We start from the raw sequence: 18468 nt of genomic DNA, 5'->3' as shown, positions 1-18468 counted from the left end.
CTAATGAGGATTGTAGATAACTGAGAACAAAATTAAAGAGTAGTTGTGAAAGTGATTTGGAAGAGTACTGTGTCCTATAAAAAAACATATATATACACAACCCTCACTTCTTGCACTCTGCTTACATTGCCTAGAAGACATGTGTTTCACTTTCCACCACTAAAGCATGTTGCAACAGATGTTAACTGTGGAAGCAGCACACACTTAGTTCAATTTCTAACAGAGTGTTTAATGATGCAGTACCAGGCATGCATTGTATCCTAAGAGTGGAACCAAGTGCAACAATTGAGGGATTAGTAAAGGATTACCAGCAGGGGGAAAAGACAAAGGACTCTTGTCATTTCCCAGGGGTTGTCAGCACTGCCTTTTGTCATTAACTTCAAATACACTTAATGAAAACATGCAAGGAGAGACACAATTGCAAGTTATCACTCCTAAACGCTTTGTACAGGACTGAAAGAAAAAAAGGATCTTAATACAAATAAAGAAAACAAAAATCAGCACCAGAGTCAAAGGAAGGAGTGGCATGGAGTTTTTTAATTTGGAAGGCAAAAAGGTTACACATAATGGAAGGCAGAGCCCATATTAACTAACGCACTTTACAAAGTTGCTCTGACATAGCGGGAACTCTTCTAGGCTGTCTACCTGCATCCCAAATCATAACTGGTAGTAAGCATAAATGTGAAGAAAATCCGTGTGTCCAACAAGCTGCCATCTCAAGAGTTCTTATCCAGAGGAAATCAAAAAGCGAACCTAAAAGAAAGAAGCAGAAAGATGAGATATCCAAGGCTTAAAAAAAGTCTTACTATCAGACAGGGCCCCAAATCCTTCAATCTAAATTCTAACCCCATAAAGACAAAAACAGTTAGTTATGGAGTTCCCAAACTCTGGACAACAGTCAGAAGAAAGCAAATATTTTTCACAGAAGTATCCTTAAAAATTAATGTTTCAATCTCAATTCTAAGCACAACAAGGCAAAACTGGGAACTGTAAACATGAGTTCTAACTCCAGCTCTACAATTAATCAGCTGCATGAGTTTACATACATCACCCTGACTTCTCTGACCCACACAAACTCACAGAGGTGAGGGGGTTGAAATTTAGTCTATAAAGAACTTTTCTGGGTCCAGAAAGTTTATAAAGCACTTAATTTATAGTTTGTTCCCCTCTTCCCTCCTTAGGGGCAGGGTGGGGAACAAGAATTCAAGAAAGTAAGTAGAGAAAAACTGCCAATCTCAGATTTAACAAAGGGCCAAAATAAAAGAACATGGTTTTCACTTAAAGAGAAGGTTATTTTTGGCAACATGGTGAATGACTCCAAGAGGAGCAGCCACACTGCTGCTAGTCAGATGAAACTGGGACCTGTAAGTTGCTCGCAGGTAACACGGGCTTCCTTTCTAGTCCTTCCAGGAGAGCTGCTCACATAGTGTGCTGGTCCAATATGGGCGTGGCCAGAAACTGACCCCTTGTCCCTAGGGACTCCGGGGTCTCAATTTTCCGGCAGTGTGCCGTAATCTTCTGTGTGTCATGACTTGAAAAGGGCTGGAAAAGAATCCCTTTCAGAAGAGCTGGGCTACCCCAGTAAGTGAAAGGGCATCACCGTACCTTATATATTGGCTCAGGTGACCTGGAGATGCCAGCATCAGAGGTAAGGAAAAATCTCAAGACTTCTAACCAGGGTGCTTTTACTACACTAACAATGGTATTTAGAGAAATGCTACATAATTGCAGACTATTTCTACATCAGTGGAACAGTGAGGAATGTGCAAAAGAAAGCAAAAACACGGAACAAAAAGTGTTCACAGTGCTAAACAAGAGCAAACAGGCCTACTAAAACACACCTATTCACTCCAAATTTCTTAAAGCAAAACTCTGGCAACAGACTGTAAACTATTAAAACACATCCGTTCTATTGGCCAGGATAAGAGGAGACTAGGGCATAGGGCCGTATCAGTGAAGAACCTTGACACATTTAGAATTACAAAAGAAATAAATCCTAGTACAAAAGTCAAGTTTTGAGATTCTACAATATTAAATCTAAGACATTGGAGCTGGTCCATCCAGAAGGCAAAAATGACTCATTAAGTCTCTTTGATAGTGGTTTTCAGAAAATTCTACTTAACAAAAATCTCTCCTTTCTTTTAAGGCAAAGATACATTTACTAGAGAGTATTCTAAATCCAGAGGTTCTAGGATTCTTTTAGCTCAAAAAAAAAAGGACTATTCAACAGCTCAGAAGAATGGTTTCAACTACTAACCAGGGAATAAAGGTTTCAGGAAACGAATATTACTTCCTCCCCTGACACCAAGACATGCAAGATGGCAGACACCTACTGAGAAGAGTTAGCATGACTTCTGCAGTCTATTTCACCCATGCAGAAAAGACAGTGTCATTTGGTCAGTCTGTTCTAATCATTTTTTTAAAAGTAAGGCACAACACAAAGAACTGTTAAAAATAATTACTCTCTGTTCAGATACAAAAGATAATGCCGACAGGATCAGTTTGGAATCTGTGCTCTCTTCCAGCGCCACCTCTATTCAGACACCAGCGAAGAGCAAGAATGCTCAACTACTGATTTCCCTTCAAATCCATCTCATTCTGGATCCTGGTCAGCCAATTAATACTGAAAATAGAGAAAGTGTGAATCAAAGACCATTGAAGTCCTAGGTTTAGAGAGCTCAATTTGAATCACTATAATTTCAGAAGGTACAGACTATACATTTCTAGAAATGAAAGGAGCTTATAGAGATCAACTAGTCCAATCCTCTTATTTTATAGATGAGGAAACTGCAACCTGGCAGTTTGACAGATTTGTCCAGAGCTGTGCTGTCCAATACAAGCCACAGGTGACTTATTTAAACTTAATTAAAATTAAATAAAATTACAAATTCAGTGCCTCAGCCAGCCACATTTCAAGTGTCAATAGCACAGGGGCTAGTGACTATCCTACCAGGTAGTGAAAACTTAGAATACTTCCATGCTGCAAAATGCTACTGGACAGCACTGATCCACATCACCCTCCCTGGATACAGTCAGGTCTCCTGATCTGTAACTGCATGTCTTCTGGATCATACGAAAGATGATCCAACTTTGCAGAAACATTTTATATAGCCTGTTTTCATCCTTTCTTATCAACCTCTCCTAAGTTTTTCCCATTTAAAAAAGAGAAGTTTAATATTTTTAATGAAAAACTAACAATTTATGTATGTTCACCATCCAAAAGGCTTTGGACATAACAGTAAGAAAGGAATATAAAATCTTTAGTCAAAATGTCTGTCATCAAGTTCCCACTCTAGCACTTACTAGTTCCAGGGACTGGACAAGTCAACTTGAATTTCACCAAAGTTTAGTTACCTCATGTGTAAAATAGGAATACTGCTATTTGTCTATCTCCATCACAGAGTGAGCTGTTAGGATCACCTGGGTTAATGTGTATAAAAGTATACATGCAGTGTGGGTTCTGCAAGCCTGGTAATGTGACAACTATAAAACATTTTACAAATGTTGTCTAATTTTGGAAAAAGCCTATACAAACATTGTGCATTTTGTTATAGACTCAATTTAACTTTCCACCTCCTGTGAATGGAGGATGGGAATCTGGTAATACAGATAAAAAGTAACAAGAAAAAAAAACAAGAAGAGGAAAAAAGAACAAATCTCAGCTGAGGATCCTCATAAACAACGCGATCTTCAAACACAATGGAAACTATCATGAATTCTGTTAATCAAGAGACTTTAACAGCTGCAAGAGACTGATGAACATCCAGGTCAATTCCCTCACTGTGTGTACACAGGGAAACTGAGCCTCAGACAAGATTTTTGTCCATTCAATTAGTTAATAACAGAGCAAAATCTATAACGCAGGTCTTCTGACATCTAGTGTCATGCTTGTGTCCACCCCACGACCCCTCATATGAATTTTTTCCTTGGCTTCTTTGTTACACAGCATTCCCACATGTCATAGCATTTATGTAACTAGTGACATAGCTATTTTTATAGCATTTTCTTACAGTTGAAAATGATTTACACATTCATATACTCATTCAACAAACATGCATGGTGACTGTCAGCCCTGTGCTAAGCCCTGAGGTCCCTGCCCTCTGGGAATTTAAGAGTTCAGTGGGACAGACAGGAAAGCAAATGAACAGTTTCAGAACTACTTGCCAAGTGAAACATTAAAGGCATGCACAGTGGACCCCCAGCATCAGAAGAGGCTCCTATGCAACTGAGAGTGGGGATGACATGGAGTAAGAATGTCCAAGCTGCTTGGAGAAAATGAGGCAGGGAGTTGGGGCAGTGTTGACCTTCATACAAATCTACTTGGCATTCTTTTTCCTTTTCTTTCTTCTTTCTCATCTTTTTTTTTTTTTTGTAGCTTTAAATGGACCAAATACAAAATAGAGCTCAATCACCAAAGGAGTCAATTAGTTTTTTTAATAAACAGGCAGATTCAAGGTCTTAAGAGTAATAGGTAAATACAATGCAATAACACCTTACACAATTAAAATGGCCACTATCTAAAAGACAAGAAATAACAAGTGTTGGTGAGGATATGGAGAAAGGAACCCTCCTACAGACTATTGGTGGGAATGTAAATTGGTGCAGCCACCATGGAAAGCAGTATGGAGGTTCCTCAAAAAACTAACACCATACAACCCAGTAATTCCACTTCTAGGAATTTACCCAAAGAAAACAAAATCCCTAATTCAAAAAGATACATGCACCTGTGTGAACTGCCAGGTTATTTACAATAGCCAAGATAAAGCAGCAACCAATGCCCATCAATAGATGAATGGATAAAGAACAGGTGGTACATATACACAATGGAGTATTATTCAGCCATTAAAAAAAGAAATCCTGCCATTTGCAACAACAGGTAACAACCTAGAGGGTATCATGTTCAGCGAAATAAACCAGGCAGAGAAAGATAAATAGCATATGATTTCACTTATTTGTGGAGTCTAAAAGCAAAACAAAATAACAGGAGACTCATAGACACTGAGAAGTGACTGATGTTTACCATGGGGGTGGGGGTGCGGTAGGAAGGCAGGAAGGGTGAGGTAGATAAAGGGGTACAAAAATTCTCAATCATAATATAAGTTGGTCATGGGGATGGTAGTACAGCATGGAGAATATACCCAGTGATTCTGTAACATCTTCCTATATTAACAATAGTAACTACACTAGTGGGGGTGAGGATTTAATAATATGGGAACTGTTGAACCACTGTGTTGTACATTTGAAACCAATGTAAGATAGTATATCACTGGTACCTCAATTTTTTAAAAAAGGACCAAATGAATCTCGCCCTCTAACCAGGGAAAAAGGGGGTTGAAAAAGAGACTGTACTGTGCTTAATTCAGTATGTTCTGCAAATTTAGAATAGTCAGTTCCCTTTTTGAGAACTTACTGGGTGGCTAGACCTAATTCAATAAAAAGTGAAATGTCAAAGAGAAGATGGAATAGAAACTCATAGCCCCATTTCCCAACAAAAATATTTAAAGAGATTATTGCTGACAGAAGTCATGCTGGGAGAAAAACAGGTTTAGAATGAACCAGAAAGGGAACCCCTGAACTTTCAAGAAAAGAAAAGAAAGGGAAAATGTGTCAGTCTTTGTGCACATGGTCTTACATGTGCAACAAAATCCTTGGGTCACTTCAAGGTTGCAGGTCCTTTTGTGCTTAACTCGACATTGCCCACTTCTGGCCACAATATAAAGTAACCCCCACCCCACATCTAAGCCCACTCAAGACCTCTGCTGCCCTCCTGTGACTAGAAAGAAACTAAGTTTTATCACAAAGATAAAAGTGGTTTCTTTCCCCCAAACCCAGTTTCTCTTAGTCTTTGTAGTACATTCTCTCAGCATAGAAAATATAGTCACTAGGTGGCAGCAGAACCTAAAGAATAACATTTAGGTCCTCCTGACCTATCTTCAGGTCAACAGCAGCCTAACGCTGTCATGTCTGTCACAATGTCCCCATCATTTACCTTGTTTCACCTCATCATGTAGGCATTTACCATCTCATATCACCACAAGAAGGGTAAGGACAGTAAGATATTTTGAGACAGACCACATTGACATAACTTCTATTATAGTATTTTGTTATAATAATCATTCTATTTTATTAATCATTGTTCATCTCTTACTGTGCTTAATTTATAAATTAAACTTAAATATGTACATACAGGAAAAAACATATCATATATAGGGTTCAGTACTCTCCGTAACATCAGGCAGCAACTGGGTGTCCCTGCACATATCCCTGCACATAGGAGGGACTACTGTATTTTGCTGATGAATTTGAGAAGTCAACAGTGTTGATAAGTAGTACTGTTAGTCAGATTTATGTTCTGCCAAGCCCTGTTAGCCCCCTCGCTCCAGCCAGAATTAAACACAATGAATTTTTATTTTTTTTGAGAGGGCATCTCTCATATTTATTGATCAAATGGTTGTTAACAACAATAAAATTCTGTATAGGGGACTCAATGAACAATCATTAATCAACCCCAAGCCTAATTCTCAACAGTCTCCAATCTTCTGAAGCATAACGAACAAGTTCTTACATGGTGAACAAGTTCTTAGGTAGTGAATAAGCTCTTACATGGTAAACAGTGCAAGGGCAGTCATATCACAGAAACTTTCAGTTTTGATCACGCATCATGAACTATAAACAATCAAGTCAGATATGATTATTCGTTTGATTTTTTATACTTGATTTATATGTGAATCCCACATTTCTCCCTTATTATTATTATTTTTTTTTAATAAAATGCTGAAGTGGTAGGTAGACGCAAGATAAAGGTAGAAAACATAATTTAGTGCTGTAAGAGGGCAAATGTAGATGATCAGGTGTGTGCCTATAAGCTAAGTATTAATCCAAGCTAGACAAGGGCAACAAAACATCCACGGATGCAGAAGATTTCTCTCAAAACAGGGGGGGGGGGTGAGGTTCTAAGCCTCACGTCTGTTGATCCCCAGTTTCTCACCTGATGGCCCCCCTGCGACTGTGCCTGTCTTAGGTTGTTCCTCCCTTGAAGAATCTTACCCGTCTCTGGCTAACCAGCCGTCCTCTGGGGCCATACAGGGACATGTAAAGTTGGTAAGTGAGAAAGAAGCAATATTGTTTGAAAAGGTTAGCTTTCTACTTCTTTGCAGATTTATGCCCTGTGGCTTCTATGCCCAGCATTTGTCTTGAGGTATCTTTACCACTTGGAAGAATTATGATACTCAGTAATTTTCTATATGAGGCATGAATTCTACTAAAGGGTTGTAATTAGGAAGGAAGAAGAAAACCTATAGAAGTAGCAGACAGAAGAAAACATGGGAAGATTGATTATTTCTTTGACATATCTTCTTGTAGAGTAACATAAGCATGTATAGGTTTTAACAAACTACTAATTAAATTGCATACATACATTAACATAATAGGAATACAGCTACATAACCAAAGCAGACCTACAATTACCAGCCATATCCAGTGAAACCAAGAAAACCAGTTAGGCACCCTAGGCATTTGTGAAAACTTATCAATGATATGATGGTACACAATGAACTTTTAAAGACCTCCGGGAAAATGGTCTCCATTATGAAAACAAAGCAACATGAACAAGGTTTCAGCACAAGCATCTGGCACTCTCCCGCAGACTGAGCACACTTCTGAGATCAGGTTTGCCTCTTTGTGCACAGTTCATTTTTCCCTCTGATCCAGGGCCCAGGTCATCAGGAACTTTCCTTCCCCAACTATGACCTAATGTAGCTATGGCCCTCTTTTCTTCATTTCCCTTCAGAACACCTGGAATAAGCTTTTTTTTTTTTTTTAAGAATTTCACAGAGACATGAAAAAATAAAACAGGAAATATTAACAAATAGAATATATTTTTAATATTCCAACCTATGAACTTCTGTGTCACACATTCTTTCAAAACAGACTCGCTGCCACCTGATCATTATTTCAAGCGTGCGTGGGTTCTCCCAACCTAAAAGCTCACTAGGAGCATTTTTCACTTGTGCATTTTCATTTTTATGATAATCTAAAGAATACTAGGAGTCTATTCTTGATCACTGGGATAATCATCTATAACCAACCCGTGCTGCCAAGTGAGTTGCCAAACAAACTTTTACACATTTTCAGAAGACTACAAAGTCTGAAGTTTGAAAAGGTTGTGTTAACATATCTACATTTTACTTTAGGCCTAACTGAACAGAACTGCAATGAAGAAGTTCAAGTCTTCCAACAGAGGTAAGGAACCGGGACTAAAGAAGGATTCAAAGGAAATGTCGGCTGAATCTACAATGTCTAATCTGTTAAAAATCTGTTAACTGGCAGCGATGAATACATCAGTATTTGTTATATTACTCTCTGTACTTTACCTGTGTTTTTTAAATTGGCATAATAAAAGCAAAGAAAGGGAAGTAAAAAGGGGGAGAACACAGATAAAATAATTGTGGTAACACTTTAAACACATTTAACTCTGGAATTGTCAAATACTTCATACAATAAACAACCTTAAGCAAAAATGGTTTGATTAACCTTAAAACCTTAAAAAGAGTTTTTTTTAAGTTAGACTGGATTATCAGACTTATATAATATAGATTTCTAACAAAGCTCTCTGAACCTCAGTCTCTCATCTATAAATGGAATAGGCAAGCCTATCCTCCAGAGGTTACTCTGAAAATAAAACAGACACACAAGAAGAAGCCGTTAAAGCCAGCCCACAGTGAGTTCTCACTATATGTGAACTTCGTTACTTCTCCTTATTATTTTAACTCAAAGCCATTTTCTTTTTATCTGCCTTTTTCAGAGTAGCTGTTGGCTTCAAATGTCACCTAAATTCATGCAAAAGCAATATACTCTCTAAGTTTATTCTTTATACACCCAATTCTCAAAGTACTTGAAGAACATTCAACCTGTTTTGTTCTACCCTCTGAGTTGATATAAATATTGAGAACTAACTTGGCGACTATTTTTTAAAGTGTTCTGGCACACTGCACATATAGCTGAGTTAGAAGCACATAAAAAGGGCTAAGAGATGCATCTATTAAAAACTGAGAACAGGACAGTATAGTCTGTATCAAATGAGGGATCTCTGTGAAAAACCTTCTGGCATTCCCCCAGAGAAGATTTTCCTGTGTGTACACTCTCTATAGAATGATTTAATGCTGCAATCTGGAATAATAAAAATTTGCTTTACCTGTCCATATTTCCCAGCTGAACAGGTGGCCATGAAAGTTGTTGATATGGTCTGCACTATGCAGTTTCTGCTGAGCCTGCTTTTTGTCTGTTTTTTTTCATAATTCTGATATATAAGTTATCTGCAGCAGAGTCCTCCTCCAATCACAATGGCCCTAGGAAATAATTTCCCATGATTTGGTATCTCGCTGAACTTAGAGAATATCCTTGACATGTTTGCTCTGTCCCCTTCTTAAGCACACAGATGACTCTTCGAGAAAAAATAACTTAAGAAATCTAGAGTAAGGCAATCAGAAGACTTATGACCTTTCCAGTAAGGTCACTATCAGAAAGCCCAAGAGTTACTTATGAGGTGTACAAGTGTACATCAATGTTGGTGGTTCAGTTTTCTAGCTGTACTCAAGGAGTTATCATTCATCAGACATACAGCTCCTGCCTCTGCTCCCAGATGACACTCCCAGCAGCTCCCATATCTGGAGTCCCACAGCACTCTGTTCAGATCCTCAGGGTGGCTCTAACTATACTTTCTTTAACTGCTGTGTTTACATGACTTTTCCTCTAGAAGGTAGGAGTCACATTTTACTTTTCTTTGTTATTTCCAGTAACAAGGCACTGACTGGCACATAGAAGAGGGGATAGAGAAGGTAAAAGGAGTGAGGGAAGGATGGCAACTCAAGTCCTGATCAGGTGTCCAAAAACTTAAATTGCATTAGAATAATAGAAAGAAGTTGTTCTCAAACTTTTTCACTGAGATAAACCATCTCTGTCAATTTACACTACCAAAAATGAAACCTGAAGTCCCTAAACTAACAGAACTGTTTTTAAGGCAATATCAACAATGAAGAAGATTTAGGTAACATTACAAGTAACTAATTCATTCACACCAGAAACTGAAGTATAGTCATTATCACATTATAACATACCCGTAGTACACAGCTGCTCTAACTCTTGTGTTAAGATTTCTGTTAGTACAAAAATGACAGATTTCCAAGTAGTGACAGAAAAAAGTTGGTCCTAGGGTATTCTTCCCCATACTGGAGGAACATCTTCTAAGATTCTCTTTTCTCTACCACTAAATTCTGTAGTGGAAAGGAAAGCAAAGAGGACATCAATTCATCAGCTAGCTCCATGGAATGCTGGGAGAGCACCAGGCCAAAAGCACCAGAGGACTAAGGTGCTACTCTGCAACCACCTGGCTATGTAGCCAGAGAAGGCCACTGCACTGTTCTGAGGCTCGGTTTTCTCATATATAAATTAACAGTGCTGACATACAGTTTGGAGAACACCCATGTACTTCTTAAGAGCTTAGGATTCTACTTGAGAGGAGGAAAGAGCACATCACACATGAAGGAGAGGTCAAGCAGAGAGCTTTGCAACTTCTGTCAGTCAAAACAACTCAGGCTCCACAGCTGTGTTATATGCTGAGATTCCATTTAAGAGTTAGCAAAAATGGCAAATGAACCAAACAGCATCTCATCCTATATTTTAAAAATGTCTTCTCCCAAGCTAATCCAATTTCCCATTTATTTCTACTTTAGTACATATTACCAGCAAATGGCCTCATTCATTCAGCATATTTTGGATATCTACCAAATAAAAGCATTACTCCAGGTTCTATGGGAACCATAGCCAGCATTTTAAGTCATTTGAGATCAAAATCAGAAAAAAAATTATAGAGCAAATGTAAGAGCAAAACCTGTATTACTCTTCCAAGATCCTGGAGTTATTTTCAGGGAGTTATTGGTGCAGAAATTAATGTATTAGCCACAGGCAAGCTCTCATTTTCTACTACCTTAATGATTTGAAAAAACAGTGACAGGAGAAGGCAATCACCAAGACGGGCAGCACTGATGAATCATGACGGTATTAATGCATACTTCACAGACCCATGGAAAATCCTGCAACGAACTTATCAGAAATATCGGAACCTTGCCAAACATGACCAAAACCAGTCCCATCCAACTTCTATTCTTAAAATCAACACTGTGGGACAAGGGCTCCGATCCTCACTTACATTCTTCTAGTGTGCCACTCCTCAAGTAAGTACACAGTAATGACTCAGCCAACGAAGTTCATGACCACAAGGTGGAGGATGGTGCTGGCAAAGAGAAAATCAGCAAAGGCTCGCTCTGGGGAAATGCCTTGGAAATCCACTTTGTTCTGTGGGTTGATCTGTATTCTCAGGCAAACTGTGTAAGAAGCAAAACAAAAAAATGATTATCTAAAAGTACCAAACAAATATGACTGCTAATGAACAAACATCTACCCTATGACCCAACAGTTCTAACAGAAACGATGTGTAAGTGCATCAAAAGGCATGTACAGGAATGATAACATGACAGCCCCAAACTAGAAGCAATCTAATGTCTATTAAACAGTAAAATGGATAAATGAGAGCATATGTGAACAATCAAGCACTATAAAGCAATGAAAAAGAACTTCACAACATGGATGAATTCCACAAATACAATGTTGAGCAACACAATTCAGACACAAAAAGTATATGCTGTATGATTCTATTTATATGATGATTAAAATGAGGCAAAATCAGTCAATAGTAATACAAGTCAGGATAGTGGTTTTTATGTTTCACAGAAGGAGGGGTAATTGGAAAGGTGCAGAGGTCTCCAAGGTAATGCTTGACATCTCGATCTGGGTGGTGGCTGGGTGGGTGAATTTAAAAATTGATCAAATTGTACACTTAAGTTTTACACTCTTAATGGTTTGTTAAAGGAAAAAATATCACTTGCCAGAGTTAGGCTTAAAATCAAAGGCTTGCTATGAAAAATATATATATAATCAAAAACATCTTCAGAATTCTTAAGTCCTCATTTAACTACACATATGCCTAGACTGGGAAGTAGGTAAGGCAGTAACAAAGGGGTTAGGCTGAATAACAAGATAAAATTGATGATTTTCTAATAAAATAATTATTAGAATAATATTGTATAATATTGGATGTATAATATGTATATTAGATAACAGAAATTATAAATATAAGATGCTTATCCATGAGGACCTCATAGTTATACATAATCTTCAATCTCAAAGTTCTAGCAGCTGCTTATCTCAAAAAAGGTAAGAGGCCTAAGCTATGTGACTAAGCTTGTGACTTTGACAAGAACTCTCCACTGCCACATTCTATACCCTTAAGATTCCAACTGACACATTAGCCAGTCACCATTTGACATGAAAAGGGAGCTCTAGGAAAACACTTTTCCAAAATATTTTTATGCCTGTGATAAATGATTAACACTAAGAAAATCCAAATTTGCTTCAGGCTAGCATCCATTCCTTCACTAAAGAGAAAAGACAACCAACGGAGACCCTAACACAAAGGTCAAATAACTATCAGACTAGTTCTGCAGAGTCCATCACCATGGTAACAGAGTTTTCATTATGCTTAAACACTGTGGAAACACCACTGATCTTTTCAGGCTCCTAGACCTTCAAAGTAAGAAGGACACTGACTGAGGCAAGGGCAACCAATTAAAATCCTGCTGTGGGAGTACTGATTGGTTTATCCACCTGGGAGCACTGGCAATATCTATTGGTATTTGTTTTACCTTTTGACTAAAGAATTTATTTTACAGAACAAAGACATCCTAAAAATATGTTTGTAAAGTTGGAAAAAAGTGAAAACAGTCCAAATGTCATCAAGGGGATTATATAAATTACATTACTGACATGCAACGACATCCCATCAATTACTCAAAAGAATGAGATAAAGTCTCTACGTGCTGACATCCAAGATATATTAAGTGAAAAAAAAGCCAATTACCCCAATCCTATTTCTTTAAATAAAAAAAAAAAGGTGTACGTAAGGCAGAAACAAACCATTATTTTCTCATTTAAAATATTTTAGATGGAATCTAAAAATCTGGAGAAGTAGATACCAAACTATTTTAACAGTGGCTACAGGGATGGAGGATGGGGGTAGTGTTTCAGAAAATATAAAAGAGAAGCTTTCCACTAAGGTGAGTAAGGTAACGAACTGATGTGTTATCATTACCATGATCATAGTAACCCAGGGTATGTTCCATAATAACATAAGACTCACAGTCCCACAGGATGGAAGGGACCGTGGAGGTCATAAAGACCAACACCCCATTTGATACATAAAATGCCCAAGAGATGGTATACCTGGGCACACTGGAGGAGTCTGCCTGAAATCACCTGGTAAGCTTTCCAAGCTATACTGACACTTCCAGAATCTGATGAGCCATCCCCAGGTAGACAACTACAAACCTACCAGAGCCTGTGTCACAGATGGGGTGTACAATCCCTGAGATGCACTCAGGAACAATAATGGCAAAAAATGCCTGTTCCAAAAGCTCCTACACAATGAACCTTCAGTCTCTCCCTGAGCACTTTCAAAGAGGGAAATTCACTCCCTCCTGAGGCAGCCTCTCCATTTTAGCAGTTCTAACTATCTCCTTAAATGTCCATTCATCCAGCAAAATATTTACTGAGCATCTATGTGCAATGCATTGTGCTATGTACTGAGAATAAGGCACAGGACAAGCCTGGCTCCCAAAGAACTTACACCCGATGAAGAGAAACATATAATTAATAAGTAAATAAACATGCAAACATCAGGTAGTGGTATGTGCTATGAAGAAAATAAAACCAGGTAATAAGAGAGTAACTGGGAAGTTATTTTTTATTTGGCACTCACAGAAGGCCTAAGATGGTGTTATTTAAGACCAAAACTTGAAATACAGGAGCCAAGCATGCAAAGATCTAGAGGCAAAGCATTCCAGGTAGCAGGAACAATCCTGACATGTTCAGACTAACCAAACTGAAATGATCAAGGGCAAGTGGGAGACATGGGCCAAATCCTATGGGGCTTTGTAAGCCTCAGGAAAAGAGTCTGGATGTAGCTCTAAGTTCTAAGTGCAATGGAACAACATTTCAGAGTTTTGAGCAGATGAGTAAAATAGTCTGACTTACATTTTTTAAGATTGCTAGAACTGCAATGTGGAGAATGGTTTGCAGAGTTAAAGAAGCAGAAGAATCACATAAGAGCCAAAGAGCTCAGGCAATGGTAGTAAAAACGGACAGAAAGCTGTATTTTGCAGAAGACAAGGCTTACTGATGAAATGGATCTGGGAGATAAGGAAAATCAAGAAACCTCCTCAATTTTTGGCTGCAAGAACTCTACCACTGTTGACACCGTGTACTGACTGGTGAAGAGGCAGATGACTGAGAAGGAAGGTTCCTTTTAGAGTTTCATATCAGACTTTGGAAGTGAAGATGTCAGGTGGGCAAATGGATTTGCTAATTTGGAACTCAAGGAACAAGTCAGAACTAAAAATCTTAAGTGTGGTAATTGCAGTTCTACAAACATTAAATTCACCTACAGAAAGAAACAGAGAAGAGGTCTAGAATCATATCCTCACCAGAGAAGCACCTTGCACAGCACCCAGTAGGAAGGAAAAACCGTTGAGGTAAGAAGAACAACCAGGAAAGTGTACGGTTATAAAAGCTTCAAGAAGAAAATACTTCACACAGAAGCTGCAGCCAACTATGTTAAATGCTGAACACTGCTGAGCAATCAAGTAAGGTGAGGCAAATGGCCATTAGTTTGCCAAGATGGCAAGAATAGTTTCACTGGTAATGGTGGGGAGAGACCACCAAAGGCGGTAACGGAATAAATGGAATGTGAGAAAGCAGAAACAGCAACTGGACTATTCTTTAAAAGGAATTCTTTGATGATGGAGAAGAAAGAAATGGAATGGCATCTGGAGGGGTACTGAGCTTAAATGAAAACTTAATTGCACAATATTAGACCATGTTTGCATGCTGGAAATGATCCAATCGAGAGGGTGAGAGATTAATGATGCAGAATGGAAGGATGACTGCAGAAGATGAGTCCCAGAGTGAGCAAGAGAAGACTGGTTCCTCCGCGCATTTGATAGGAAAGGGACACATCATCCATCATCATGGGAAAGAAGTCAGAGGCGGGGTACAGTTGCAGGTAGGCTGCTATGATTCCTGGGTGAGAAGACAAAAGGAAGTCTGTCTGTTTTTTGTGAAAAATAAAAGCAAGTGAAAAAATAAAGCAAGATCATCAACTGAGAATAAAGGAAATAAGGAAATACAGAAGAAAGTGTAAAGAGAAATTATCAAAAGAAAAATTAAGGTATCAAGGAAACCTAAGTTTTGGAAGCATATTTTGGAAAAGTAAACATTAAGGAAATATTATAGGACCACCAGGCAGGACTTAGTGTCCGTTTGCATTCCTATTCTCACCAATACTACTCCATCACAGCACTACTCACAGTTACTTGTCTGTATCTCCCACTATATTATAAACTCTGTGAGTGCAGAGACTACATCTGTGTGTTTCAAAGTTGAATCCTCAGTACCTTGGCAGAGAACCTAGCAGATAAGAGCCCAGCATTCCTTTCATTCTTATAGGTATACTCATACATGCTCATACAGTGTTATGCACTGAGGATGCAGAGATGAAAGGACTGCCCTTATCCTCAAGGGGCTAACCTTCCAGAGGGAAGACAGACACACAAATACACATAATACCAATGTGCCATCTTTCTCTCTCCCTCATACAGACACACACACACACACACACACACACACACACACACACACACACACACACACACACACACACCAGACTACAGAACTTTTCCCTACAATTCACCCTACGTAAAAAACTAACACCAATTTTAAGTTTCTCTCTTACCAAATTATTTTTTAATCTTTACATTCTTTCCTATTACCTACAGGATAAAAATCCAAATTCCTTGGCCTGGTACTCAAAGCTCTAGTATGCAGCACTTTCTAATCTTTTGACATACTCTCCTACAATTCCCATTCTCCAGTCAAACTGGCCTCCTCCCTTCTCTTCTTCCAAGAGTAAATAAACCATAGGTAAGGTAAAAACCCCAGCACCATAAATATGTGCAAAGCTTCCCTCCCCAACAATCACAACAAAGGATAAATTCCAAATTTCAAATTTCCCATTAAAACCAGTCTTCCAGTGAGATCTGGGCCAACAAATTGCAGAGGAGATACAATTTAGCAAGGTCAATATTGTCAAAAAGAAATGCAAATTATATCCTTTGGTGTAACTCTGCAATGTCACGAATCCTGTTTTCCTGAAGGAACTTTCATTTCTCTGGCCCAGTTACCTGTTATCTGACAGCTTCAGAAATCTCAACCCCCTCACTCCACTAGTAATGCATTCTTTCACTAAGTATTCACTTCAATGGCAAGCCATGACTCTCCATGAGAGAGGAAAGAAAGGAAATCTGCCAATTCAATTTTAGCCACAACAGCCTCAAAAACAGGTCTTGGCATAAGGAAAAATTACCCACTCAAAAAAAATCTTCTGGCTTTATCCCACTTATAATCTATGACACTAGTCCACACCCACTCCTCAGTAGACTATACTCTTCCATGTAGCCCTGAGGAGGCATTCTTAACCCTAGAGCCTTATGAAGCCAGGGTGACTTCAGCAAAAAGGCTTCTTTTTTTAAATCAGCTTTCAGGCCCCATCTTATTCTTATTCATGCCAGATCTAGAAGACAAAATCACTGAACAAAGAGTCACAGGAAGTTCTCAAGATTCCTTCTCCAGTTTGGCTAATAAAATTCATAGTATGAGGAACAGGCAGTCAGGAATCTGGAGCAGAGGGTAGTGTATCTGTTGTATCCCATGATGCTAATATATCAACTCCTGACGGCCAGGATGCTGTTTAGAGAAACAGGTCTTAGTTACTTAGGACAAAACTCAAAGGTGACAATAAAATATCTAAGTAACATACTAGCTCTCTAACTCCAGACCAGGCTAGTGTACAAGTCTTAAGTCCTTAAGGCTACTTTTGGTTCTAAGAGAGGAGTGGGTAGAGTATCTCTGGCATGATTCTGAGCTAGCAATCTGTGCAAAATGCATTCTATTAAATATATAGAATTTATATATTTATATAACATACAAATATATATAAGTTCCCTCTGTAATGAAGAACTACTACAAATGAAGTCTCTAGACAATTCTAATGCTGTATTTTGTCTGTTCCCCGACTGTAAACTAGTTGAAGACAAGGAACATAAACCTGAAGTGCCCCCAAAGCTTTTACCATAATACCTTGTATTAAATTTAAAATAACAATTGATGGCCTGACTGAGTGATCACATTGGGGGAAGAGAAAACATGAATTACAATATGTGTTCAAAGACAAGAAGCAGGCCATACAGTGACTGGAAAGGCCCATGTGGCGGCCACAAACAGGACTGTCTAACACTCCCTGGCCATCCATGGACTCAGTATTCACTGAATCCCTACTGGACAAGAAAGCTCAGATTCTGGCAAAAACATATGGTGCAGTCAGCTCTTATTAAATATGACAGTCTACAAGGCATCAAATGCTGGGAATCAGAAAGAATGATAAAGCTAAAGTAGAACGATGTGAATAAAAACTGAGTTCAGAATAATGAAATACAAGCTTCATCTAAAAGAAATGAAGGGCAACTAAAAGCCAAAATCAAGTAAAGGTTGATGTAACAAGAAATACCCAGTATTTCTATTTCTTACACTGTTCACTGAAACGTTTTACTGGAGCTTAGAAATGATTAGACCAAGGTGAGAGAGATGCTTCAGAGCTGGATTTTCCATTTTAAGTGTACCAACTCTAAGGATATGTTAAAGCTAAGTGAAAGTTGGATTGGAGTTTCCCCTGGTCCAGTATGAAGTGGACACCAGGCTGGGCAACAGCATTAAGGTGGTTTCTTCAGATTTAATTCCAGCTCCGAGGCGACTGTTTTGATACTAAGTTTGTGACAACCTTTCTAAACCTCAATTTTCCCATTCACATAAGAGGGCAACACAGGCTCCTCTCATTAATTTCACGAGGCGGTGGTCTGATACAAAATAGAGAAGAGTGCTGTCAGAATAAAAGAACACCAAATAAACATATTATTATTGCTATTACAGATCATTACCGGCTAGGATGAAGCTCCCCACACAAGAGATGAAGCCCGAAAGAAAAGAGTTGAAGGGGAAGGTCCCCACGAGGAGACAATAACCGAATTGCAGCGCCCCGATCAGCAGTATATACAGGAGGTACGCGTCCAGCAACTTCAGACGCTGCGGAGTGGAGCTCAAGTACTCTTCTAAGAACCGCGAGATAACCGACACTACCGACGCCGACATGACTACCGTAACGGTACTCCGGCCCGCACGGTCCAAACTCCCGGAAGACTCTACCGGATGTAGCGCCAGCGCATGCGCGCAGCTCTAAACCAGCTCCGA

At 38.8% G+C, this 18468-nt stretch overlaps 1 protein-coding gene across 2 annotated transcripts; it reads right to left on the bottom strand.

Annotated features, from left to right (window-relative positions):
* Nucleotides 1–509: 509 nt before the first annotated feature.
* On the bottom strand, nt 510–18445 carry DAD1 (defender against cell death 1). 2 transcript variants are annotated; one of them, XM_036887451.2, is made up of 3 exons: nt 18159–18439; nt 11207–11381; nt 510–753 (listed from the first exon to the last, which is right to left on the bottom strand). In XM_036887451.2, the coding sequence occupies exons 1-2, from the start codon at nt 18367–18369 to the stop codon at nt 11251–11253; spliced, it is 342 nt and encodes a 113-aa protein (XP_036743346.2). In that variant the 5' UTR covers nt 18370–18439; the 3' UTR covers nt 510–753; nt 11207–11250. The 2 variants fall into 2 exon arrangements, with proteins under 2 accessions (XP_036743346.2, XP_036743345.2); XM_036887450.2 differs by lacking the exon at nt 11207–11381 and having other exon boundaries at nt 18159–18445.
* Between the last annotated feature and the right edge of the window lie 23 nt (nt 18446–18468).

This window comes from Manis pentadactyla, chromosome 11 (genome assembly GCF_030020395.1).
Source record: "Manis pentadactyla isolate mManPen7 chromosome 11, mManPen7.hap1, whole genome shotgun sequence".
NCBI classification, from domain to species: domain Eukaryota; kingdom Metazoa; phylum Chordata; class Mammalia; order Pholidota; family Manidae; genus Manis; species Manis pentadactyla.
The sequence above is the reverse complement of the archived record's forward strand: the minus strand, read 5'-3'. Positions and strand labels throughout refer to the sequence as shown.

Excerpts from the sequence above, each read along its gene's own strand:
- DAD1 (XM_036887450.2), bottom strand. The coding sequence starts at position 18,369 with ATGTCGGCGTCGGTAGTGTCGGTTATCTCGCGGTTCTTAGAAGAGTAC. Across the intron at positions 754-18,158 it reads GGGGAGCTTCATCCTAGCCG|GTTCGCTTTTTGATTTCCTC; the intron begins GTAATGATCTGT and ends TCTTTCTTTTAG.